This window comes from Sturnus vulgaris, chromosome 31, assembly GCF_052056855.1.
Source record: "Sturnus vulgaris isolate bStuVul1 chromosome 31, bStuVul1.hap1, whole genome shotgun sequence".
Classification (NCBI taxonomy): domain Eukaryota; kingdom Metazoa; phylum Chordata; class Aves; order Passeriformes; family Sturnidae; genus Sturnus; species Sturnus vulgaris.
In genome coordinates, this window is record NC_142273.1 from 1,456,998 (window position 1) to 1,483,199 (window position 26,202).

Here is a 26,202-nt window from a genome sequence, read left to right on the forward strand (position 1 = left end):
GGCCAAACCCTAATTGCACCTCTTACCAGTAGTGTGAGAGCACAGCTTGGCCCTAGGGCAGAGGGAATCAAACACCAGTAGGGCAGGTGATAAACCACCACTCCCAGGGCTGCCTTCCCTTAGAAACCACTATCAGCTGACTAAGAAGTGCAAATCTCTCATGTAGGAACAGGCTGTCTGCAAGAGCAAGGAAGTGATATTTTAGAGTGTCTAATAAAGGAGTTTAAAATGAAACTCTGCAGAACAATAGCCTGAGCTGAGAACTGGCATCCGAGCAGAAAGTCAGGCGGGGGAGCTGTGCCACAATTTATTTCCTCTCTTTTCATTTCATAAGAGGGAAGCAAATCAAAGCAGACACCTGAGGCATCTCCAGCTGACACTGGAGGTTTAGCGAATGCTGCCATCCTGCGGGGAAGCCTCTGCTCAGCCTGGAGAAAGCAGGAAGTTTGGGGCAGCCCCCAAAGAAGCAGGGAAGCAGGATAACGCCCAGTATGCAAGAGCAAGTAATGGAGCTTTCTCTACCCTCCACCAAAAATCAGCTGAGCAGCCTCAGGTAAGCTGGTTATCAGCTCTTTATCTCCACCACAAATTCACTCGTTTTCCCATGACTGCAATTTCCAGAGGCTGCTGGAGCTTCTGTCGTGGCCAAGCAGATGCCACACCTGTGCTAATGCTGGGACTTCAGCAGCTGGAGGTCTCCTGGTCTCCCAGCCCATTCCTATGGAAACAAGTTGGGAGTCTGCCAATTTTCCATAAAGAAGGAGAAAGAAGAATGAGCTTGTATGGATGAAGTGCCTGTTTGTCAGGTTTAGGATGATGCAATTCTAAAGGATACATGGCCAGTAACACATGATTTCATGAGCAGCCTATGTCACACCAAGGCAGGGGAGAGCAGCGCTGGAACCTTCCCATTCCATCATCATAGCAGTCAAGATGAATCACATCCACTGAGCCTGGAGCAAAGCTTGGGAGTGATCACCAGCAATTAAAACAGAGTGGAAAAAAAAAAGTAACAGATCGAGGAGTTGGTAGTTGTGTACTGTGTGTGCTGTGGTGTCATTTGTTGTTTGGTGAAGTGGATGGCACACTGCTTATGTGGACTGTTGCCCCCAGGTGTGACAGTCTGCCATGAGCCTCATCCCAGGCAGAAGTCTTTGTGCTCCCAGACCCTCCTAGGAACAAAGATGAGACAACTTCAGTGAGCGTGTAGGGTTCTACTTTAGGCAAGGAGTCTCTCCATTACAGAAAAAAACCCCATACCAACACCACACTGTGACCACACACAAGCCTCAAAATCTCTAAATCCAGAAATCATCTGAAGAAAAAACCCTGAACCCTGAACAATCCACAACCTTCACTGAACGTAAGTAGCAGCTGAGCCTGGCAATTCTGGGTATGACTCACCATTTCTGCACCCTGCCACGGCTCCGGGTTCATTGAAATGCCTTTGGAAAGCTGTGGGGAAGAGACCATGGGGGTATATGGTTACCACCTGAAGGCACACACAGCTACCTCTCCACTGGGACACACAGAGCTGCTGGTGAAGATCAGGGTGCTCTGAGGAGCTCGTCTTTGTATGTTTTTCCCATCCATGGACTAATGTAGGCAGATTGACCCCTAAAATTCATCTAGAACCCGTGCCGGTGCCTCCCGGCTCCCTCCACACCCACCACTCTGGCAGCAGAGGGTCTGGGGACTCCCAGATGATGGCCCTGCATGTGATAGTTGCTCACTGGTTGGACCACAGCAGAATTATAGAATTGCAGATTCGTTGAGATTGGAAAAGCCCTCTATAATCATTGATTCCAACTATTGATTCCCCATCACTGCCAAGGCCACCCCATTTTTGAACACTTCCAGGGATGATGACTTCACCAATGCCATGGGCAGCCTCTTCCAGTGCCTGATCACCCCTTCCATGAAGAAATATCCCCTGACATCCAATCTAAACCTGCCTTTCTGCAACCTGAGGCCATTTCCTCTTGTCCTGTCACTTGTTGCCTGGAACAAGAACCCAATCCCCACAGCTGGTCCATACATGCATCTAATAGCTCAGCTCCCGAGCCTTTTGGTTATGATCCATATCCACAGGTATAAATACCACAGTGCCCACTGCCCCACAGGTGCTGCTCCAAGCCACTGAAGCCTCTGAGCTGTATGAGCCCGGCAGTGCTGCAGCAGCTCCTGGACAGCCCCTGCTCAGATCCCCGTGCCTCACGGTAAATGACTGTCGTGGGGCGACTTTATGATGCTTGTATCCCCAATCATCTGTTCTGTTGGTGCTGAATGTTGAGTTCTGCAGCTTTAAGGCTGGTTCCAGGAGTGAAGGGGGAGAGCAGAAGTGCAGTTTGTTATCAGAGACTGCACTGGCTCCTCCGCATCCTTCACACAGACTGTGTTGTCTGCAGTGGACAGCAGGAGAGAGCTCTCCTTTGCTCTTGGTTAGTTTCTGGCTAGCTGAGGCAGAGAAGCTCCCTGGACTGTGTTGTTTTTTTGGTTTTTTTTTTTCTTTTTCTTGGAATTGTTTGAACTGCTCTGGACTGAAAGCCCAGAAGAGCACTGGGAGCTCACACCTGTGGCCCACCAGGCCTGGCCTAGGCTGGGCCATTTCCCAGCGCCAGAGGGACTGAGAACAGCCTGAGTGAGCCAGGCTGCAACCCACAGAAGGGACGTTCTGAATTTGTCATCTCTCCAGAGCGGCGAGAGGTTTTGCTGTTTAGTATTGTTCATTTTTGTGCTGGGAGGTGCTTTGTCTGCTAAATAAACTGGATTTTTTCCACTTCTCTCAGAGGAAATATTTCCCTGAACCAGTTGGGGGAGGGAATGCTTGAATCTGTTTCCTGGAGGGGCCCAATTCAGAGGTTTCCTCCCAAATTTGCCCTAAACCGAGACAATGACATAGGGCTATAGACATGCACGGTGCAGCAGCAGACAGGAACTCTTTGCTCTCTGACAGTAGTTTTATAACTCACACGATCTGGAACATGTTTACCCCAGAAAGGGAGAATCCACCAGTTGCAGGGGCTGTGTCTGCTTTGGGATTAGAATGGGGAATGTCTCCATTTGCCTGGGAAGAACCTCAGACAGGGTGGCACATGACTTGCTGCACCTCTGGCATTAAAATAATGGATTAAAATGGGGGTGAGAGGAGTCCCACAGGAAGTGGGAAGCTTGTGGAAGAAGAGAAATCCCCTGGGGGAGACCATGGTGAGGGGCACATGGGGATAAGGAAGCTCCAAAGGAGAAGGGGGGGCCCCAGAGAACACAGCAGAGCCCCACCTCACACAGAGAGCCCATAGGAAATGGGCGTCCCACGGATCATGGGGGCCCATGGAGGAGGGGAGAAGCCCCCTAGGCCTGAGGACACCGTGGCACGGCGACGCCCCGGGGGGGACAGGGACATGCGGCGACAAGCAAGCGGCCCTCGCGGGCCCAGGTGGGTGGGGGAGACGCCATCTGAGACGCATGGACAGTAGCGCCTATGGGCTGCCTTTCAGCCGGGGGATCGGGGGATTGGGCGGTTGTGCCGCCTGTCCCGCAGCAGAGCGGGCGAGCCGAGCCGAGCCAAGGCCCGCCGGGCCCACGGCGCCGGCACAGGCGGGCGCTGCCCGCACCAAACATGGCCGCCGCGCTTTGCCCTGAGGAAAGATGGCTGCCGCGCGGATCCCTGCGTAGGCGCATGGAACTCGCTTGCGTCATCAGCGTGCGCCGGCAACGGCGGCAGCTGCAAGGTAAAGGGGCGCGAGGAGGGGGCGGCCGTGGGCCGGGTTCGGGTTCCCGTGGGTCTGTCCAAGCCCGCGTGTCCTGCAGCTGCCGGGCCCGGTGACGCGGGCCTGGTCTCCAGCGCAGGCAACCCCGCGGGCCTCTGGAATGCGCCGTGTCCTGGCTCCCTAAGGTCCTTGTCGGCGCCAGGTTCCATAGAGTGGAACGCGTAGAATAAAAGCCTCGACTCCTGGCTTTCAGTGCTCGCCGCCCTGTATCCCAGCCCGCCCTTCCATACAGTGTCCTCCGAGCTTGGGGGCCTCGTCCGGGCGAGCCCCTCGTGTTCGCGGTGCCGTCACTCCCGCCGTGGATGCGCGGGGCCCGGGAACGTGGCTTTGCATTGATGTGGGTGGCGCCTGCTGTAGTCCCTGGGTGTCCTTTGGGGGTGTAGCTGAAGGTGGCAGGTGTTCCCCAAGCCCCTCCCTAAGCCGGCAGAGCAGCAACTCCTCTTGGAGCACCCCGTCCCGGCCGCAACTCGTGAGTTACGGGGTTGCATCAACACAGGGACCGAGGGAAGGAGCTGCCCTACTGGGTTCGCTGTTCCGCCGCTGGTAAGGAACCCGATGATTGCTCCCAAAGCCGAGAGCCTGTCTGAGAAAGCCCAAAATCCGGCCAGCCCCCGCTGCGAGCTCCCTGGGCGGGGCGGAGCGGCTGCTGCGGAAGCGAAACTGAAACGGAGCTCGCAGCCATCTTGGCCGTGTCCGCCGGGACACGTCCTGCGGGTCGCTGTTTCTTTTTTTCCCCTGTATTTTCTCATAAAATAATTTGGTGTCGGATGAGACTGAGGTAAGAGCGTTTTTTCCAAACCCCTCTTCTTATTTCTGCCCTGCCCATGGCTCTGGGAGCACTTGTAAAACGGGGTCACGGAGCAGAGGGGCAGCAGTGGGACTCCCTCGTAGCTGGGAACCCGTCGTGCTGCACTCAGCCTCTCCATGTTTATTATAAAAAATAAATCCTGGTGATGGCAGCCAAGTGAAGTCTTTTAATGAAAGTGAAATTTAAGTTGGCCTTGAGGTGTTTGGTGCCGATGTGGAGCTTTATAAAGATGAGACTTGCATCGGAAAAACTGTCTCTGTGACGATAGGTGCCTTAAGGAGGTCAGCAGAACGGAGACCCGGCAGTGTGTATCATGTTCTGTGTCTTTGTCCTCTCAGTTTCGCAGCAAATGTTATCAGAAAATTAGAAAATGCTGGGCTGGATTTCTTACTTTAAAAAAGCAAATTAATAGTTTAGTCTTACCCCTGTACCCCAAGAGGGCAGCACGACTTTGTGTGATAGAATGAAATTTGGGCTATAATCGGAAAAAAAACTTGTCATAGTATTGCCAGCTGCACACCTGTCCAATTTCTCTGCACGTGATCACTTTCATTCCCCTGTCATGCGATGCTTTACCTCTACAGGTCACATAATGTCCTGGAAGGAGAAGACACTTGGGGTTTCAGACCGTTTTAGCCATGAATCTGAAAATAACTGCAAACCTGGTTCTGTGTGACCATGCAAGCTGCTCCAGCTCCTTGTGCTGCTCCAGCTCACCTCCTTGCACTCCTTTATATCCTCATGCCCCCATTTCTTAGATTGTAAAGTGGGTCTGAGATTCTTTTCTCCCTCGGGCAGGGGAGTGCAGCTTGCTGTGTTTTAGGAGTGCATCCTGAACAGGCCACCCAGCCCTGTTCTGGAATCAAGCCTAACAGGAGCAGAGGGCTGCTTGTATCAAAACTGCTTCTTGTGATTGACTTCACCTGCAATTTGGGGCTGCTGGTTCTCTGCTGGCAGCCATGGTTTGCCGTTTGTGTTTACAGGACTAATTTAGACTCCTAGAAAGTAGAAAACAAAATATCGTCAAGGGAGAAAATGTTTGAAATGCCTCAGTAGCTGAGAAGCTGTTTAAACTACATTTCTGGAATCCTGTAGTTGTGTAAAGACATTCTGAGTTCCTGTGTTTTTTCTCCTCAGGGCAGGAGAGTGTGGAGTGAGTGACAGCTCCTCTCCTGGCTCAGCAGCAGCCCGGTTCCCCCGTGTGTCCCAGGAGTGCGCTATGATCAGAGGCACTGGGCGAGGCAGAGGCTTCTATCTTACCCGGTCAAGACATAACTGCCCCAACACTAACCGAGGTCTTTTTAACCACCCTCGTACCCCACAAGAAACTAATCAGGAAAGCTTTTTACACCAGCAGTTCCTAACAGAGCAGGACGCTGAAGTCTGTGTGTTGCAGGGACAGGGATCACACAAGGAGTGGCGCACCAGAGGCGGCCAAGCTGCGACACCGGCTCCTGCAGGCAGATGTCAGCACAGGGCTGGAGGGCGTAGGTTCTCCAGTCAGCATCCACAGCTTGAGACTTGGCCTCAGTATTGCCCTCCGCAGTACCATCGTCAGGAGAACTTAAGGAGAGATTCTGACTCTGTGAGGCTGGATTTCCAAAAACTGTCTCTTGCTGGGCAAGACTATGAACAAGAAATTCTGACTGTTCTCAGGCAGCTTGGGGAGGGGAGGACTTGCACAGCTATTGATCTGGCACGTAAACTTAAAACTCAAAAGAAAGAGGTCAACCGTGTTTTGTATAAACTCTTAAAAGAAGGCAAGCTGCACAAAGGGGGAGAAACACGGCCACTGTGGAGAATTGCCAGCCCTAGCTCAGGGAGAGAAAGAAGCCCTACTGACCACAGTGCCAGTTGGACAGATCCAGCTTGTGAGAGCAGAGGAGGAGAGCAGAGCACACTTGGCTCGGGAGACGCAGAGATGGCCGAGACAAAGGAGAAAATCTGCAACTACTTGTTCAGTGTGGTGGAAACAACAGCACTCAATCTTGCCAAAAACATTGGGTTTTCCAGAGCCAAAGATGTTAACGCATTTCTTAGTGCTCTGGAAAAGCTGGGAGATGTCCACAAGCAGAATGCAACTCCTCCACGATGGTCCCTGACTAATAGGAAACGGGAGAGGATGCAGATGAGGCTGAAGGCCAGCACAGTAACGCCGGATCCCACACCTCATGAGTCAGGTCTTCCCTCTTCCTTTGTCCCTCCATGTCCCCCGGAGATGACCACAGCTTTGCCAGCAGTGATGGCATCAGAAGAAGAAAGTGTAGAAAATGGGCAGCAGCCTTTGGGGCAAGCTGGTCAAGGCAGTGTCGGTGACAGGGAAGCAGATGCATCTGAGGACACTAAGCCTGAATTCTCCAGTTTGAGTAATTACGATAACGCAGAAAACAGCAAGTGGACCACAGATGATATCCCAGATAATCTGAATGCTATCAACAAGCAGCCTGTTAAGTCAGAATGCATCATGAATTCTCAGTCTTCCCCCAGTTATTCTGCCCAGTTTGAAACTGCTTTGCCATGTTCACCTGTAGAGAAACTAATAGCTTGTCAGGAGAAGAACCCAGTGAGTGGCCTTACTGAATATTCCCAGTACACATACCAACACTGTGATTTCATCATGCTGCAGCAGGATGGCCCTTCTCATGAGCCACGGTAAGAGAATGTTTTACTTTTTCTCTTTTTCCATAAAATTATTTTGCTTCAACTAAGTTCACCCACTCAACTGTCGTGAAGGGGCCTGCTCTTAATGTTTCTTTCATTTCAGAAGGATTAGCCTAGCTGATTCCTTGCATCAGCTTAAAAAACAAAGCAAGCCTAAAATTTAACCCTAGGTAGCCCAGTTTTGACATTCCTCATTTTGAGCAGCAAAGATGGGATTAATCTTCACTAGGTCCCATCTCATTTACTTGACTTCAATTTGATCATATAGAGGGAATCTGGTATGTCTGAGCTACCTCTCAAGATGCTCTCAACCTGGAAATGGTGTAAAGGGAGCACAGAACAAAGTGTTTGGGTGCAGCTGTCTTAAGTTAAACAAGGTGGCCTCACTCTGGACATTTGTGTTGTAGCAGATTAGAGCAGATTCTCTGAGCTGAGCATGTGGCATGACACTGCAGTTGGCCAAGTCAGTCTCTGGAGTCCTGCTTCCCCTTGCAGAATCATGGCTGTTACTGAGCACCAGCGAGACTGTCAAAATCTCCATATGTGCCACACTGGAATCTGTCAATAGATCCACTAGACGGGAAAATTGGCCTAATTTCTAAAGATGGAGTCCCAGGGCTTTCTTATTTTGTTTTTTTTTAAGAAGGGATCTGAGTGGATTCAGCACCATAATCCCTCTCCAGATCTGGTTTCACTCACTCTCCTTGGAAGCAGATTTCCAGTGCTGGAGGATGGAAGATCAACTTTTGTTAGAGCTCACAGGAATGGAGGAGGCAGAAATGTCAAAGGCAAGAGATTTATGTGAGGCAGCACCTTTCTAAGATGGATGCCCTGGATAGCCACAGAGAATGCCAGAGGGAGGAGTGACCCTCAAATGACCAGGTGCAAATGAAACAGTGCAGGCTGCTTTTGAGCTTTCTTATTCCTGGGCAGGAGCCACAACATGCAGCCATTACCTGTTTCTGGCACCTGTGGTAGAACAAAGCGATTCATCCTGTTCCTTCAGAACAAAAAGTGGAGCTGCTCCTCTGTTGTAAACAGCTCTGAAAATGTAATGAAACAAGGCCCAGATGCAGTGCTGCTTGGGTGCCCTTGATATTTTTGTCTTCTGCACATGGCAGCCTGGATTTACTCTCCCAGCTGGGAGCTGGCTGTTTCTTCTCCTTTGAATTCCAAGAGCAGCCTTGCTTGCTCTGAGAAGAGCACATTTCTGTTTCTCAATATGCCCCTTTGGTTTTCTCTTTCAAAGGTTTAAGTTCCAGGCAGTGATTAATGGGCGCCGATTCCCACCAGCAGAGGCAGGGAGCAAAAAATTGGCTAAGCAGGAGGCAGCAGCTAATGCAATGAAGGTCCTGTTGAGTGAAGTGGAGAATGGAAGGCATGGTGGAATTAAAGAAGAGCCTCTTCCCTCCGACAGCTCGGAACCAGAATTGGTGAGTCCTGTTTTCTTTACTTTTTGAGGCTGCTCAGTGTTGAGTCTGACACAAATTTCCTCCATCTTCTTGCTGTAGTCTTTGCAGCTGGAGCCAGAGCTGTCATCTGCAGCAGCTCACCTCAACCTGCTTCCTGGGAAGCACCCTATCAGCATATTAATGGAGTATGGTCAAAAATCAGGGAACATAATTGAATTCCAGCTGCTCTCTCAGGAAGGCCCACCTCATGATCCTAGGTATGGCATATTCTTGTCAGCTTTGAGGGAGGGTGGAAACTTTGTTCACTGTCCTTCCCCTTCAGCATGCTGCCCACATCCCTGGACTTGTCACTGACCTGAGTGAGGCTGAGTGTTCCTCTCAGCCAAGGATTCTCGGCATAGCTCGTCCAATCTAGTTCCAGAAAGAGACCCAAAGCAGTGCCCTTTGTCAGAAAAAGAATGCTGTTTCTTCTACCAGAGCAGGAGTTGGTTTCAGTCCTGTACCCTACCTAGAGTTCTCTACTGGAAGTGTTTAGGGCCATCACAGTAGATTTCAATTACAGATAAATTGGAGATAACCCAGAAGGATTTACCTGGAAGTGGGAGACGGGGATAATAACCAGATTGAGATACCTATGGTTAACACTTTTCATGTACTATAATGTCCTGTCAGGTTCAGCTACTGCGTGAAAATGGGTGACCGAATTTTCCCTGCTGTGGTAGGAAACAGCAAGAAGGGAGCAAAGCAAATGGCAGCAGAAGTTGCTGTGAAGATTCTTTCTGGAGAGTCTGTACCCCATGTCTTGCCTGAACAGGTATAAAGAGCATCTTTATAATACCCAAGTGTTTTGAATTGGGTGTTCCCTCCCTTTTATTTCCTATTCTGCTGGATTTCACCCCACAATGTCTTGTGGGGCAGAGGTTTGCTGCTGCTCTTGGCCTGCACTAAATGCAGCTGCTCAGTGTTTAACAGCCTTCTCCTTTCTAACTCTGCTCTAGCCTGTTGTGAAGCCCCACAGTGACCAGTCCATGCACAATATTGCCACTCCAGATGAATCTAAGGTGGTGAAAACGAAGGGTGTTGGGGAGCTCATCAAATATCTTAACGTCAATCCTGTCAGTGGCCTGCTGGAATATGCCCGTTCCAATGGGTTTGCTGCAGAGTTCAAACTCATTGACCAGTCAGGACCTCCCCATGACCCCAAGTAAGTAGCAGCATCTGGCAGGAGGAAATTTTGCTGCTGTTGTCCTAGGAAAAGGGCAGAAAACTCAGAATTGCTGATGCCATTTGAGATGGCAACAGGGCTAGTTGCTGCCTCTTCCAAATTTTGTCCCTATGATTCCCTCCTCTCTCCACTTAGAGAATGTACAAACCAAACTGAAATCCACAGATTTCTTGGTTTCTTTGTAGGTTTGTCTATCAGGCGAAGGTTGGTGGCCGCTGGTTCCCAGCTGTAACTGCACACAACAAAAAGCAGGGCAAGCAGGAGGCAGCAGATGCAGCACTCAGAGTCCTGATTGGGGAATCAGAGAAGACTGAGCGCATGGAAGGGATGAGTGTCACTGAGGTAAATCTTCTGCCAAAGCTGTGGTTGTGTTTGTAGTCCTGCCTGTCCTCCTGCTTTCAGTCCAGAAGAAAAATGCTTTCAAAATCAGCTGTGATCCCTTTGTTCTCTGCAGCTGTTGATAACCTGATACGGTTTTCCTGAAGTGGGTTAGATGTTTCCTCAGGGCATAGGCATACCCTTCTGTCCTATGGGCCTCTGCTTTAGGGCTAAATTATTATTAGATTCTTCCACAAGCTACTGAAATGTGTTCCTGTGGTAGAGTAGGAACATGCCTATTTTTAATTATGTGGCTTTTTCATTACTTCTTCCAAATTTCTTTGTGCTGCATTAAAAATTGTCTGTCAGCTCAAAAAATTCATGCATCAGATAAATGCAAAGCCCTGGTTGTGTCAGGATGGCTGTCCCAAACTTGGGCTGATTTAAATCACTCTTAGAGTGGTTGTGATCTCTGAAAAACCTCATTCCAGGCAGCACAACTGGCTACTGCAGCTGTGGCTCTAAATAGCAAAGCCATCAGGGAGGATTTGTCAGTCAGCAGTGCTGGAGGAGGTGAGCTGGTCTGCACTGGGAATGACTGTGCACTCTCCTCACGGGCAGCCAGAGGAGAAATTCCTCCAAAGCCAGGAACAGATTTCCTTGGCTGAGTCTCTGGAAGTAGGCAGGTTGGTTTTGTTCCTTCTTGCTCAGGGTTTTCCCTGGCATTCTCAGGAGGCTGTTCCTCAGTTTGTGTTGCTTGCTGCTGTCTCTGATGTGGCTGAAACAGAACTCAAAGCCTTGGATGAGGATTTCCCAGAAATACCTAAAAGAACTTCACCTGCCCCTTGGCACAGCACTGCCCAAAGCTCAAAATTTTCTGTGTTCTGCCTTCTGCTTGGAGAGATTAGCTCATTCTGGAGCTGTGTCATATGACCTGTGCTGTTGTGTCCCCATCCCAGCTCCCTGTGAGTGGCAGCACCCTGCACGATCAGATGGCCATGCTGAGCCACCAGCGCTTCAACTCCCTCACTGCTCGCATCCAGCACAGCCTGCTGGGGCGCAAGATCCTGGCTGCCATCATCATGAAGAGAGGAAATAAGGGCTTGGGAGTGGTGGTCAGTATTGGAACAGGTATGAACAGCTTCTGCCAGCACATTCTGAACTCTCACTTCCATGCTAGATTTCCTTGTCGGCCACAGCTCAGAAATGGCTGTTGCTGTAGGCTTCTTCAGAGAGGGTACAAAACATTCCCAGGGCTCACATGGTGTCACAAGTGATCTGGTTAGAGAGAGAGAGAACAAAGCGAATGTGCCTGCAGCGATATTGCTCTTAATCTTTGCTTGCATTGCTGCATCCTACTCTGTGCATCCGAGCATGGGTTCCTTATATGCTACAGCACACGATCCCCCAGTTTCTCACAGCCACACATAGCTTATCTCCCTCCCTGCTTTGCTGCCAGGCTTCTACCAAGAGTGATGGGCTGAAAAGCCCTCGGGAAGGTACAGTCCCCCAAAACTCATGGCAATTTAAGTCTGTCTGTCCCTAAAGTGGTGTCCCTTTATTTTCTTAACTGCTTATGATAGTGATTTAATAGGCAAGGTGCTCGTGCTGGTACTGCTGCTCAAGAGCCCAAAGAAATAAGACATCCTCCCTCTGTCTCTGAAGCCATCTTGACTTTGATACCTGCCCCATTATATAATTCCTTATTTCTTTGTTTCAGGCAATCGCTGTGTGAAAGGAGAAGAGCTAAGCTTAAAAGGGGAAACAGTAAATGACTGTCATGCAGAAATAATTTCTCGGAGAGGCTTTGTGAGGTGAGAAAAGGGGACACTCAAAAGGAAAAGGAGAGGGGCCTGCCAGGAGCTGCTCTCCCATTCTGGAGTGATATAGCTGAAACACACCCCTAGCTCTTTGCGGTGCTGAGAGATGCTGTGATCCTCAGACACTGTTTACTCATGTGTTGTTGAATAGAGGGAAGTTATTTCCAATAAGGGGCCATGCCTAAATGATGCCCAAATAAGTACTGAATGGGAGACTTGCCAGGATCCCAAGGACTGCATCTGATGTACTTGATATGAAGCCTTCTGCTGAAGCTGCTGGGCTGATGTGCAGGGCGCCCTTGAGCCTGAGCTCAGCTCCTGCCACGCCAAGCCACTGCAGACTTGGTTTCCTGGCCTTTCTGGGTCTGGGTGTAGAAGGATTCAGGAAAATATACTGCATATGTTTGCTTTGTTAAGTCAGCAACCCTTTTTCAGAGGCTGGAAAGGGTTTTCCCAACTAAACTGCACAATTCTCTCCCTTTCCTCTCCCTATCCCCTGCTCCTCTCTTCTTCCTCTTCTTTTCTCACTTTTGCTGTTGCACTTTATAGTTTTTGAAGCCTAAAGTGAGATGAAGCTGAAGTGCTTGGTTAACATCTGTCCTTTGGTTATGAACAAAAAAAACCAGCTGTTTCCTTCAAGCTTTTTTGTGCTGCCACTGTACTCTGCATTCCTCAGCAAGGGAGGGTGTTGAGGGCAGTTCCCTGAGAAGTGATGAATCAGGATTGCATCTTGCTTACTGTCTGTTTTAGCTGTTAATCTTGACAGTGGTGGCTGCTCTGGCACAGCAGAGTGAACTCTGCCTGTCCTTGCAAAATCAGTTTCTGCACAGGCTCTGCGCAAGGACTGTCTGGGAGGCTGCAGTTTTTCTTTAGTCCTTAACATGATGTTGGAGATGTCAGGGTTTTCCCTGGCCAGAAGCAGCCATAAAAGACCCCATCAGTGTAAACAGATCATGGGCTAGTTCTAACACCATTGAATTCAGCGGCCTGAGGGGTTGTTTATTTTTAATGCAAACTAACTGCTGACTAAAGGTGCTGGTTAACAACCTTGAAGTCTTCTTCACACTGGGATCAGATGCGTGTAAGCAGCACCCAGCCAGGCTCCTTCTTATCTCCTGCCACTGCTTCCCGGACAGGATACTGCTTTTCTACTGCTTGTCCTCTGCATGGCAGGAAATCTGCTGGATTCTTTGCCCTTTTTGTGCATTAAGCATTGCTTGTTGGCTTCCCAGGCATCCTCAGCTACAGCTCCTGGTCTCCATGTGGCAGGAGCGGGTGATGTGGGACCCTGCCTATCAATTGAAGCATTCCTTGTCTGAGAAGAAGGGCAGCCTTTTGACAGGATGGTGTTATTTTCAGGTTTCTCTACAGTGAGCTCATGAAGTATGACCCGTCTAATCCTTCCTCTGCAGAAGAGAGCATTTTTGAACAAGCAGGAGGAAAGAAACTCAAAATAAAGAGCAGTGTTACCTTTCACCTCTACGTCAGGTTTGTGGGGGGGGTGGGGTTTCAATGACTGGGATCCAGCAGCACTGTCACTCCCCTGGCCCTGACTGTTTCCTTTACAGCCAGTGCTAACCAGGGACGGTTTATTTTCTAGCACAGCACCATGTGGAGATGGAGCACTCTTCGATAAATCCTGCAGCGATCAGGCAAACGAGATGGGACAGCCCCAACACCAGCCTCTCTTTGAGAACCCCAAGCAAGGCAAACTGCGGACCAAGGTGGAGAATGGTGAGTGCAATCACTTCCTGCATGATGGGGTGGCTTCAGTCCTCTCCTCTGAGCCTTTCTGGTGCTCCAGAGCTTCCTTATCCCTCTTTGTGTGCTCTTGTGGGATTTGAAGCATTCACAAATCGAAAGAGGTACATGGAAGGTTTTAGAGAGAGTGCCTTTCCCCCCTCAGCTCTGCTTGTTGCACTGTCACGCTTGTGAAGTTTGCAGCTGAAGTTTGATGCAAAGCTCAGATCTAGGTCTGTGTCCCCCTCTTTCAAGCAAAGTTCTATTCTGCCTCAGCCATGTTGAAAATCAGTACCCAATATTGAATGCCAGATTGTTCCCTGAACCTGATGTCAGACTCCTGAGTCCACTCTGGGTATCCAGAAGTTTCTTGTGCAGTTCCTGATTGGAGTTTTGATTTATTGAATATCTGACACTATACAGAAAAGCTTTCTTCTTCTCTTGTGCAGGGGAAGGTACCATTCCTGTGGAGTCGAGTGACATTGTGCCCACGTGGGACGGGATCCAGCACGGGGAACGGTTACGAACCATGTCGTGCAGTGACAAAATCTTACGCTGGAATGTGCTTGGCTTGCAAGGGGCATTGCTGTCACACTTCCTAGAGCCAGTTTATCTCCGCTCTGTTACACTCGGTGCGAAACTCTCTGTCCTTTCGGGGTAAAACTAGGCTGCAGTGACAGCTCGTCTCACTCCCCAGTGTGAGGCAAAGTTCGTTTATGGAGGGTGTAGGAGTAATAACAGACTGAAATTACTTTCTTGGCAGAGCTGTTGGAAAATACAAAGGGAGTCTGTGGATTTTAGGCTGTGGGTAGAGTCGGTGTCTCTCCAGAGTTCTGGATTTTTAGGAGGCACGTGTGATCGAGGAGAGTGAGACTAAAACTGCATGTTCGTGTCTTAAGTGAGAAATGTTGCAGTCTGTAGACCTTATAAGACCTTATCTTAGGCACTCGGGATATATGTAGCTATGCTGGTCCACATGCTGTGGGCTTTTGGGAGTTTGTGAGCAGTGCTGCAGTTCTTGGGGTTTGGCTAATCCATCACCTGTGCCATCCTGTTTCCTAACACGCTTATTTCTGTCTCCACAGGTTACTTGTACAGTCAGGGTCATTTGACACGTGCCATCTGCTGCCGAATGGAGAGGGATGGGAACACACTGAAGGAAAAGCTCCAGGCTCCATATCACATTAACCATCCTGAGGTACCGCAGCTGTAGTACCTCTTCATCTTTATGTCCCCTATTCCTTTCCCTGTGGGTTTGGGGGTCCCTGAGGTGCTCTGCAGGGAGGGTCGTAGTGCAGCAGCCCTCTAACCAAGGGCAAGAATTAGTGACCGGAAACACAGAATCATACAATCAAGGGATATTCTGAGTTGGAAAGGACCCACAATGTCTCATCAGGTCTAACTCCTGGCCCTACACAGGACAACCCCACGAGCCTGGCCTCTTTGTGTCACCCCACAGTTTGGGGGTTACTGGCAATGTCTTAGTCTAGAAAAAAGGACGCTAAAGTTGCCTCTCTAGCCTTCAACTCAGTAAGAACTTTATCCTTGCAGCTCTGGAAAGTTTGGTATGAGCTAAAACAATAAGGGATGAAAGGGGCAAGAGACTCCTGCAGCAGGACTAGGTTAAGGAATCCTCTTGTGCAGGTTGGGCGAGTCAGCGTGTACGACTCCGCAAGGCAGACGGGCAAGACGAAGGAGTCATCAGTGAATTGGTGTCTTGCTGATGAAAGCGAAGTTGAAGTCTTGGATGGCACCAAAGGGAAAGTAGATGGGTAAGAAGAGCCTTTCCTGACACTGCCTTTTCATAACGCTGTCTGGGGGAAGGGGGGCAGCTCTGTGATGGAGGGGTACATGCTGCACTGTTACAGCACCCTATGCATGGGGAGGGTTGGACAGAGGGATTTCAAACAGACATAAACAAGCACTCCTGAAGGAAAACAAAATGTTACCCAGCCTGGACTCTACCACAGAGCCCTGCCAAGCCCAGAGCTCCTCCATCATGGGATTTTACCTGAGCCCCCTGCTCCTGTTGGCTCATTTCAGTGTCCTGTCCCTCATTGCTGCCATTGTCTTCCTTCTCAGTCTGAAGCTGGATGTGTCTCGCGTGTCCAAGAGGAAAATGTTCACCCTGTTCCAGCAGCTCTGTGCAAAGAACAATCGCAAAGACCTGCTGAGCTTCTCGGTGTACTCAGATGCCAAGGAGGCAGCCACAGCATACCAGGCAGCCAAGCAGTGCTTCTTCAGCACACTGGAAGAGCTGGGCTATGGCAGCTGGATCCGCAAACCCCAGGAGGAAGACAATTTCTCTGTCCTTGATGCATAAGGAAGCACTCTGCAAGGAGTGGGGGGTCAATGTGCACAGGCATATACATGGCTGTGCTCATCCTTCTTTCACCACGTTTTTGGAGTGGAATCAGGACTGTGCAGCAGTTTCCTTATAGGCCCAGCTGCCTTGTCTCTGTCACTCAGACCCTGTGTTTTTAAAATGTGCATGTAAATGATTCTCCTTTTTTTAAGCAAGGGCAGGCTCAGTCCTCATTTGCTTTTTTATAGTTGTGTCCCCCCCTTTTTTGTTTTTTAAAGATGGCATGAGAAGCCAGAGCAATTTTCAAGACTATGAGCTTGAAACCTTTGGACCATGTGCTGTGAATCCCTCTGGCAGGTTTTGAGGCAAATTTTCTCCTTTGAGATTAAAAAAAACAAAAAACAAGCTCTTTGACTGGTTTTCTGTGTCTCTGTTGGAAGATGACTGGCAAGCCAAGCTAGGACATGGAACTGACTTCTGCAAAGTGCAGCCATAGGACCAGCATAACATTCTGCATTAATAACAAAAAAGAAAGTTTTGGTATTTTTGGCCATGGGGTGTGTTAATTCCTGCTGAGGTGCAGAGGGGCCCCATGGTGGGATTTGGAGAGGGACAGAGATGAGTTAGTATTTGCTAAATGATGAAGGGAGCCAGGTAGAGTTTGGAATTGAGCCTCTTGCCAAAAGTACAGGGCCCATTGTGCAGAGCTGAGTCCGTGAGGGTTTGGACTGGCACTGAAATGCTGGGGCAGGGCTCTCCCAGCTTCTTCCCTCACTGCTAGCTCTAGGATGGGGTGTCTTGTCTTTGGATGCCAGTGGTGACTGCAGGGCTTGTCCTGTGTCTTCCTGTGTCTGAGCTGAACCACGTGCCAGAGATGCTGGTGGAAAGTGAGAATTAGCAATGCTGTTGCCATCCAACAGTAAATTTACTGGGTGTTGTTGGAGCAACCCCTTTCCCTGTGCAAGGCAAGTGATACCTTTGCCTGGGATGAGAGCTGTCTGTCTCTTGTGAGACAGAGACCAAAGACCTGCTAGAATGGAAGCACAGCCCAGAGTGAGGAGCCCTAAGGCTGGGAGCAAGACCCTGGCTCTGGCTGTGGATCTCCACAGGGGGCAGTCAGGCTGGGGCCTGTCGGAGAAGGGAGACACGGACACCAATTCGGTCATCTGCGAAGTCTCGTTTATTGATAATTAGAGTGGCGATTAAATACAGTGCTTAATTAACTCATGCATATTGCAAAAGCTAAGCTCATCATTGGTTGCCTTGCCATATGCGTCACTATGCTGATCGTCTAAGTTTATAGCTACACTTTTGCAATTTCATGGCTAACAGAGTCCTTCTAGTTCTTCTTTTACAGTCTGTCTTTGTTCATCTTATCACAAGTCTACGTGCTTTCCCTCTTGCTATGCCCTTGAGGCTGAGGCCTGCTTTGTCAGCCTGACTAAATTGATCTGACTATGGCCTCTCTCTTCTAGCCATTCCTGCACCAGGCTCTCTACACTTCCCCCGTTTTCTTTTTGAGCGAGAAGATTAGTATGCCAAGCCTTGCTAACAGTTTTTTGAATGAAGTTCTGTAAGCAAGTTATTAAGCAAGGAAGCAACAAAGCTAAGCATAAGAATACGCCTAAGATCATGATAGCATACTTAATGATGGTCCGAATTCATCCTCCAAGGCCCAGGCTCTTTAGCCATTCATCAAAGTCCCAACCATTTTGCTCCTTTAGGTCATGTAGTCTGTTTTGTATGTCTCGTATCTTTTTGTGAATGGATACAGAGTGGTCAGACAAATTCATGCAGCACATTCCCTCAAATTCCTCACAACCGTGTCCCTGCGCTAGTAGTAGAAAATCAATGGCTGCTCTGTTTTGCAGTACTGCATGGTTAACACTTGAGACATCCCTGGCCATCATGTCTAACACCTGAGAGGTGGTGTTAAATTCATCTTTTGCCCAGCACCCTAACTGTTCGGCTAGGGCCATAGCTTTCCTGGCTGCTGCGTGAGGGAGGAGTACAGCAGTTGCTACTTGTCTAAAGTCACTCCAAAAGTGTGGTTGCCCTATGCCGGTGCAGTCAAGATCGTGTAAACTGCGTTTTGTTCTATTTGCATTGCTTGCAAGTTGCATGAGAGTAGTTACATTGGGGTGAAACATGGTTAGTTTCCCTAGATAGCAGGGTCCCCCTTGTGGCCTCACTGGAATACCATTCCAGGCACGATCCCCACAAATTAAAAATATTCCTGGGGGTAGTGCTCTTGCCTTTGTGATGTACCTACCGTTACATTTGGGGTAGAGCTGAGTATGTATTGTTGGTAGATTAGTAAGGGCCGAATTAAGGGTTGCAAAGTTTTTGTCTTCTAAGGGCATAAAACTAAACCATCCTCCTGCGTTTCTTCCCATTGATGCGTTAGTGCTTCCGAAGAGGTCAATCTCTTCCGGAGGGGAGGCTAAGGTTTTGCCTAAAGCTAGGACAAATTCACATTGCCAGCATCCATCGTGTTGTGAGGGATTACTACTAAGGAAAGTACAACCCTGTAACAAATCGTCATCCCTTTTTGTAGGTAGGCTGCTATTATTAAGATACCCTGCAAATTCTCTTGGTTTCCAAATTGGCAATCCTACAAGACAAGTTTTGAAAGGATTTTGCGCTCCCCCCAAGCTCAAGCAGATTGATTCTTGCTTTGTTATGTTAGCAAATGTTACCCATACATTTTCTCTAGGTGTGTACTCCATTGGAAAAGCATTTGTGTAAGCAAAGTTAGTAAGCGTAAGCAGTGTGATGAGTATCATTTTCGTTGCTTACGTGGCTTCTCCCTCCTGTATTTTGGATTGTCTGCTGCTATGTGCCACTGCCTTACCTTTTCTATGCACTGGTCTAATACTTCTTCAGGGTCGGTACCTGGCTTAACTGGTCCTACCCGAGGGAAAGGTAGATATGGCACTTTAGTCATGCACCTGGCAGCAACAATGCAAGATTTTGCAGTGATTTTCTGCCTCCAGAGCCAATTAGTTACTTCCCACCGGGCCCAAGCTAACATAAGCTGTTCTGGTGCTTCATATACACTCCGGACTTGTACAAACGGTACTCCTGCTTCCCCCTCTAATGCTGCACCCCAGCTTGAGCGTCTTTGGTCTTTCCTTTGACACTCTTGGCACCACAATTTATATACTGCTCTTTGTCTTACCCATGAGCAGTCCCCACAGCCCCCACACTTTAGAGCCACCCAAGCTTCACACCACGCTTTCCCACACGCGCAACAAGGGCGACCGTTAAGGCGTTGTTCCTCCCGGTAGGCGTGGTAGGCGTGATACTCGATCCACTCCACCCAGTTCGGTGGCGGCCGTTGTAGTGCCTTGCGGACAGCGCGTTTATATGGTGCTAGTTTTTGTAAATAGGGCCGTAAGGTCACCGTCAACTTCTGTTGTATCCGCTGTCGGTCGTCTGGAGCTAATGGTGTCCTCAGGAATCTTTCCACCAACTCGCTCATTTAGGATGGGTTTCACCCACCTAGCAGGGACCCAAACTGTTCCTGTGGGAGTAGAAACACAAACATAACCTCTGCCCCAGTATATTACCTCAACGGGGCCATTCCAGATCCCTGTTTTTGGATCCCGGTACTTTACCCACGCTTTTGCGCTTTCTTCCTTGTTACCTTCCTTTTTCCCTCTATGCCTAATTGCAGGCGGCTCTGACTCTTCCCCAAACACACACAAAAAATTCATAACATAAAGAACCTTAGCTAACCTTTCTTGTGGATCATCTATGGATTTGTGCTTGAGTAGGTACTGTTTAAGTGTCCCATTGGCTCTTTCTACTATGGCTTGTCCTGTGGGTGAGTGTGGTACTCCTGTGATGTGTTTGATTCCCCAGAGTCTCATGAACTGGCTTACTTTTTTGCCGACATAGGCTGGTCCATTGTCGGTCTTTATTTCCCTAGGCATTCCCATGACTGCAAAGCAACTTGTCAGGTGCCTTATTACATGGATTGCCTTTTCTCCTGTTTGTGCGGTAGCCCAAATGTACTTGCTGTAGGTGTCTATTGTGACGTGCACATATTTGAGCCTACCAAATTCTGCTACATGTGTAACGTCCATTTGCCAAATTTCATTACTTTCTAGACCCCGAGGATTTACCCCACACCCAAGACCCACCCCACTGTTGTGATGACTGCAGGTGGGACAAGCTCTCACTATTGCTTTAGCTTCTTGTATGCCTATTTTGAACTCGCGTACCAATCCCTTAGCATTCTGGTGAAATCGTGTGTGTGACTCTCTTGCCTCAATCCCCCTATCATCTGCTACATTCATAACCAATTTATCTGCCCTGGCATTGCCTTCACCCAAGCCTACATCCCACTTGTGGCTTCTGATGTGTATGATACAATAAGGCTTAAACCTTGCTCCTACTGCTCGCTTTAGCTGCAGTAAGAGTTCATAGAGTCTTTTGTTCTGCACCTCTTTCACAGAGGCGTCCTCAATTCTCTGTGCTACTCCTGCAACATAAAACGAGTCAGTGACTACATTCAAAGGCCCTTGCAGTTCACTAAGTGCCCACACAACAGCAAGCAATTCCAATGTTTGTAAACTGTCCTCTGGAGCAGCGTCTATTATCTGCTTTTTCCATCGAGGGCCTTCTTTCCAGGTGATGGCTGCCCTCCTCGATTTCTTTCCGGCATCTGTGAATGCTGTGATAGCACCTGCTATCGGTTGTTCCGATCGTGTTGGCTTTAATACCCAGTCCCAATTTCCTAACCACTGAAGATGACGTGGTGTCAGCGGTCCTGTGTTGACTGCTGCTCCAGCTTCCAGCAAAGCCGTTTGTAAGTCCTCAGAGTTGAGGAGGTACCAATCTAAGTCCTCCTTTTTCATGGGTAGGTGGATTGCGGTCGGGCCTGTTCCGGTGATTTCCAGAATCCTTACCCGACCCTTACGAATCAAGGTAGCTACTTGTTCGATTTTTGTACTGATTGTCCTTTTTGCTTGTAAAGGTGGAGTTATCCACTCTAGTACCTGTATCTCCCCCGTTTTCTTTTGTGTCTGTGTAAGTGCTCCAAGTAGATGATCAGGAGTATTCCAAATGGTGAGGTTTATAGGTAATGATACATCTCGGCGGGAGACAAATCCTTCATTGACGCAGCGAATAATGCCATTGAGAGCGTCTTTTTGTTGTGGTGTCATGGTTACAGGTGTGGTTGGATCAGTCCCCTTGAGCAGTGGCCTGAGGGATTCTAGCAGAGAGTTGGGTATCCCAACAATTGGTTTGAGCCACTGTAGATCCCCTAGTAAGCGTTGTGCTTCATTTAGATTGGTGATTTTTGTTGCAATTTGAAGTTTTTGCGGCCGTACGATTTGATTTGTAATAGTCCATCCTAGGTACTTCCATGGTGTAGATTGCTGTATTTTTTCTGGAGCTATCATGAGAGATGCTTTTGCTAAGGTGTTCTGAATTTCCTGCATTTGGGCATCTGTAAATGCTGTTTTCTGGGCGAATAGGATGTCATCCATGTAGTGGTAAATAATTGTGTCAGGCCATTTTAGTCTTAGGGGTTGCAAGGCTGCATCAACATATAATTGGCACAAAGTAGGTGAGTTTTTCATACCTTGTGGAAGTACAGTCCATTCATATCTTTTGTCAGGTTCCCCCCTGTTAATTGCCGGTAGGGTAAATGCAAATCTTTTTGTATCCTGAGGGTGTAAGGCTATAGTAAAAAAGCAGTCTTTTAAATCAATAATTAAAAGAGGCCAATGTTGTGGGAGCATGGCTGGATTGGGAAGTCCCGGTTGTAATGCTCCCATTGCTTCCATTTGATCGTTTACTGCTCTTAAATCATGTAGAAGACGATATTTCCCTGATTTCTTTTTAATCACAAAAATTGGCGTGTTCCATGGGCTTGTGGAAAGTTTTAAATGTCCTTGTTGAAATTGTTCTTTTACGAGTTGATGTGCTTGTATTAGACTTTCCCTTTTTAGAGGCCATTGCTTAACCATTACCGGTTCATTGGTAGTCCAGGTGATTGGGATTGGGAAAGTCCAAGCAATGGCAATTACCCCAAAGGGTGCTCGTTGGATAGAACGACCCCAAGCTGAGTTAAAATGTCTCTTCCAATTAGACAATGTACCATGGGCGGTAATGCAACTATTGACAACACAGTTACCAAGTCTTGTCCATCTATAGTAACCCTTATTGGGGGTGTTTTCTTTGCGAGGGTGAACCCTCCGACGCCTGTTACGGTATCTGTGGTTTGTAATGATGGCCAATCACAGGGCCATTTTTCTGGAGAAACAATGCTGGTATCTGCTCCAGTGTCTAAAAGTCCTATCATTTTTATTGTACGTCCTGCATAGGTGAACCTCACCTCCTTTTTAGGTCTAGTATTGAGATCCATTGTGAGTAGAGCAACACCAGAGGACCCAAAACCTTGGTCCTTGCGCGGGGTTTGTGTTTGTGGTTGAATACCCCGGCTTAACTGTGGAAGTGGAATAAATTGAGCAATACGTTGATTTGCCTCAATCGTTAGAGGAGGAAAAGGAGTATAAACTATTATTTGTATTTCCCCAGTGTAGTTTGCATCGATGACACCTGGTAGTACAAACAGTCCTAAAATGGAGCTCGATGAGCGTCCCACTATTAGTCCTCCAAAAGCTTGTCCTTTAATAGTTACCGGGCTTTGTATTCCAGTTGGGACTTTAGCGGGGCGTGTTGTTAATAATGATGTTTTTATTGCGGCTGCCAAGTCAAGTCCCAGGCTCCCTGTTGTGGCTGGTTGCAGACAGGAGATGGCGCTGATGCTACGGCGGCTACTTGTGTCTGGGCGCGGCTGCCGGGCGCGCTTCGCCTGGAGTTTCCCGATTGGCGGCGACAAGCTGACGTGTTGTGGGTGTTGTTCTGGCAGTTCTGGCACCACACTCCTGAGGCTCGGCAGTCTCGTCGAAAATGGCCTCCGCCTCCGCATCTAAAGCATCGCGTTGAAGGAGGTCGGCGGTTGTTCGCTGTGGCCGGTGCTGCTGTGGAAGCACGGAGCGGGGCAAGAGCAGCTAGTACTTGTGACTGTGTGGATTCAGCTTGTTTTTGCAGCCCTAAGCCTATTTCTTTTAGTGCATTAATTAAGAAAACCTGCGACCCTGATGGCTGCAGCGCCATTCTTTCTAATGCCTCTTCTATCGTCCAATTAGCTCCTAGAGTTGACAATACCCTTTTTGTTGCCTCATTGCTATTTTGTAACGCACATTGCTTTAACATTGCTCCTCTCATATACTCTGGAACTCCTGCCCTGTCGATAGCAGCGGTAGCCTTATCTACAAAATCCCCAAAGGATTCCTCCCTTCCTTGTTTTATTCCCATATACATGGGTATACCTGAGCTATCTTTCACCTGATCTATAGCAGTTCTTACAATACGCATGGCTTCTCTAACTCTGTCGGCCCCCGGGAGTAACTGAGTTTCTGACCTGCGAAATGCGCCCACTCCCATTAACTCATCTGCTGTAATTCCGGCTAAGGGATCACCCTGACCTCTTTGTACCGCAACTGCCTCGGCAACAAGAGCTTGCCAGTGAGCATTAAATAGCATTTGCTGATGTGGTGTGAAAATTAATTTTGCTATGCTTTTTAGATCATTTGGCAGTAACAAATATGTGTCAAATAGATAGTCTAGCATTTGTTTGGCTGGCTCGCTCCGAAACCCGAACTGACTCACTGTCTGTCGTAACTGTGCTAGCAACTTCCAATCAAGTGGTTCATACTCTCCCACTTGTACAGCTTGTCCTTGTTGGTTTACTCCCTGTGTGTATGTTACAGGAAAGGTTCAGACTTTGACTGCACTCACAGCGGCATCATCTCCAGTCTCCAGGCCGTGTCTAGCTAGCATATTCCATGCCTCCCTCCTCTGCCTTGCCACTTCCCCCCGCAGGTCGCTTTCCGCCCTAGGGACAGGATTTGGCTCACTGGCAGGTTTAGGGGTGCTAGATTCAGGCCGACAAGGGGATTCTACGCCGCAAGGTTGAGATATTTCGCCTTCTGCAATTGCCTCCTCTGCTTTGGCAGCATTATTCCCCAGTTCTTCTGAGGGGGGTGCAGAGGGCCAAGTGCAACTAGCCCCATCGGCCATTCCTGCCGTGTCTCTAAGAATAGGTATTTCAACCCTTCTTGTGCTTGGTGCAAGGGGCTCTTTATCACCATACTGAGCATTTCTTTTATATGCCTCTACTGCCTGCTGTGCTGCCCTTTTCTCTGCCTGTTGCTTTAAGAGTGCGTTATGAACTACTTGCCAGATTTTTCCTAACTTTTTTGCTGTCTTATCATCTGCTAACACTGCCTCTCACAGTACATTTCCTAACTTACGCCACTCATTTAACTCATGTACACTATGAGGGTTAGTGAATAAGCCTTTAGCAGAACCCCAGGCTAACAACCCCGGTATGTCCTTCCTGGGATTAAGCTCTTTTAGCCCTAACTTATCTATATGTGCTATAAATAAATCATATGCTGCTTGCCTGTCCATTTTTTACCGTCGGCGCCGTTGCAACTCTCCGGCTTCGGCAGCACGTATGGCCCAGGACCACCTCTGTAGCTCCTGAGGGTGTCTTTCCTACGTCGTTTGACACCGACCCGGTTGCAGCAGGCCCCAAGCTCAACTTAACCGACCGTGGCGCGTTCTCCCCCGTTTTCTTTTTCAGCGACGGAGGCACGCGTCGGGGTCACCATTTGTCGGAGAAGGGAGACACGGACACCAATTCGGTCATCTGCGAAGTCTCGTTTATTGATAATTAGAGTGGCGATTAAATACAGTGCTTAATTAACTCATGCATATTGCAAAAGCTAAGCTCATCATTGGTTGCCTTGCCATATGCGTCACTATGCTGATCGTCTAAGTTTATAGCTACACTTTTGCAATTTCATGGCTAACAGAGTCCTTCTAGTTCTTCTTTTACAGTCTGTCTTTGTTCATCTTATCACAAGTCTACGTGCTTTCCCTCTTGCTATGCCCTTGAGGCTGAGGCCTGCTTTGTCAGCCTGACTAAATTGATCTGACTATGGCCTCTCTCTTCTAGCCATTCCTGCACCAGGCTCTCTACAGGGGCCAAGCAGGGTCATCACTTGCTGACAGTCTGGCTGTCACAGGTTCACCGTGCCTGCAGCTGCCCATGGACATCCATGCAGAGCTGTGAGGGGTAGGAACTGCCTTGGCACCCAGCCCAGAGCAGGGCTGGGGGAATCCTTGGTCAGCAGCTGTGCCTGAGGCTATGGGGGCTCCTGTTGTACTTCCCACAGCCTCCCAATACTCATAGATCTCCACTCCCCACCGGGGTGCAGCATGACCCCCCATCCTCCACTCAAGGTTGGACCAACAGCAGAGGAGACACAGAGGTGGGATGAACTGGGACAAACCCCTGCCCTGGGGCTGCTTTAGGAGCAAAGCTCTTAACATTTGGGTACTGGGGTGCACCCCTGAGAGTAGGAGCTCCAGGAGCAGCAGCTGCAGCAGCTGGGATTTCTCTGGCTGGGTGAAGTGCTGGGATTTAAATTAATTTCTAGCGTGCGGCTTCCCCTGGCCCTGTGTGTTGCCAGGCCCTGCCAACACCACTCCCCCCAGCCCCGGGGATTAGTGGTATTTATAGCAAACTCTCCATTTCAATTTTCCCCAATGAGGCCAATTCCTGTTGGCCAAGGGAGTGCAGGAAATGCTCCTGGCCGTGGCTGTCAGCCCAGTGACCCACGCTGTGGCCCGGTTGCCAGCAGCTCCCAGCTTGGGTTGATTAATTGTGTTTTCCTTTTCCTTGTGCAACCCATCTTATGGCTGCTCTTGGCTCCAGCACACTGAGCCTGGAGTGGAACAGAAGACGATGGAGCTGGAGCAGCCTCTGGCACTTGCTGCCCTGGCCCTGCCTGGAGGTAGGACCTAAAAATAGCCTCCTCCTGCTTGGTCCATGTGTTCGCCTCGGAGCCAGAGCTGAAGAACTCTGTCCTCCTCCCCATGCCTCCACTCCAGATCTGTCATCTTCTGGGAGCCCCAGAGCTGGCCCAGGGGTTGGCAGCACCAGGCTGGAGCCAGGGGCTGCTCACTGAGGCTGGGGCTCTGGCCCCACATGGCCTGAGATGCAGTGAGTGCCTGGTGCTCCCAGGAGCAGAGGATAGAGCTGGGTTCGTC

At 49.1% G+C, this 26,202-nt stretch overlaps 1 protein-coding gene and 1 long non-coding RNA gene across 4 annotated transcripts; one reads left to right on the forward strand and one right to left on the reverse strand.

The window, feature by feature from the left end:
- Positions 1–3,650: 3,650 nt before the first annotated feature.
- Positions 3,651–16,464, forward strand: ADAR (adenosine deaminase RNA specific). 3 transcript variants are annotated; one of them, XM_088181101.1, is made up of 15 exons: positions 3,651–3,731; positions 5,716–7,230; positions 8,489–8,672; positions 8,751–8,908; positions 9,324–9,465; positions 9,650–9,855; positions 10,062–10,218; positions 11,154–11,325; positions 11,915–12,008; positions 13,374–13,502; positions 13,615–13,748; positions 14,204–14,386; positions 14,840–14,952; positions 15,399–15,526; positions 15,837–16,464. In XM_088181101.1, exons 2-15 carry the CDS (start codon positions 5,798–5,800, stop codon positions 16,075–16,077), a joined length of 3,474 nt encoding a protein of 1,157 aa, XP_088037227.1. In that variant the 5' UTR covers positions 3,651–3,731; positions 5,716–5,797; the 3' UTR covers positions 16,078–16,464. The 3 variants fall into 3 exon arrangements, with proteins under 3 accessions (XP_088037227.1, XP_088037228.1, XP_014748295.1); XM_088181102.1 differs by lacking the exon at positions 3,651–3,731 and adding an exon at positions 4,177–4,313; XM_014892809.2 differs by lacking the exon at positions 3,651–3,731 and adding an exon at positions 4,414–4,548.
- A 757-nt stretch (positions 16,465–17,221) lies between these two features.
- Positions 17,222–24,806, reverse strand: LOC148220734 (uncharacterized). The gene is made up of 2 exons (XR_015808855.1): positions 24,548–24,806; positions 17,222–19,585 (listed from the first exon to the last, which is right to left on the reverse strand). It is a non-coding gene; the product is annotated as an uncharacterized LOC148220734 (long non-coding RNA).
- Positions 24,807–26,202: the final 1,396 nt, after the last annotated feature.

Coding starts and splice junctions, on each gene's coding strand:
- ADAR (XM_014892809.2), top strand. Junction 9,466..9,649: donor CCCATGTCTTGCCTGAACAG/GTATAAAGAGCA, acceptor ACTCTGCTCTAG/CCTGTTGTGAAGCCCCACAG. Junction 15,527..15,836: donor ACCAAAGGGAAAGTAGATGG/GTAAGAAGAGCC, acceptor CTTCCTTCTCAG/TCTGAAGCTGGATGTGTCTC.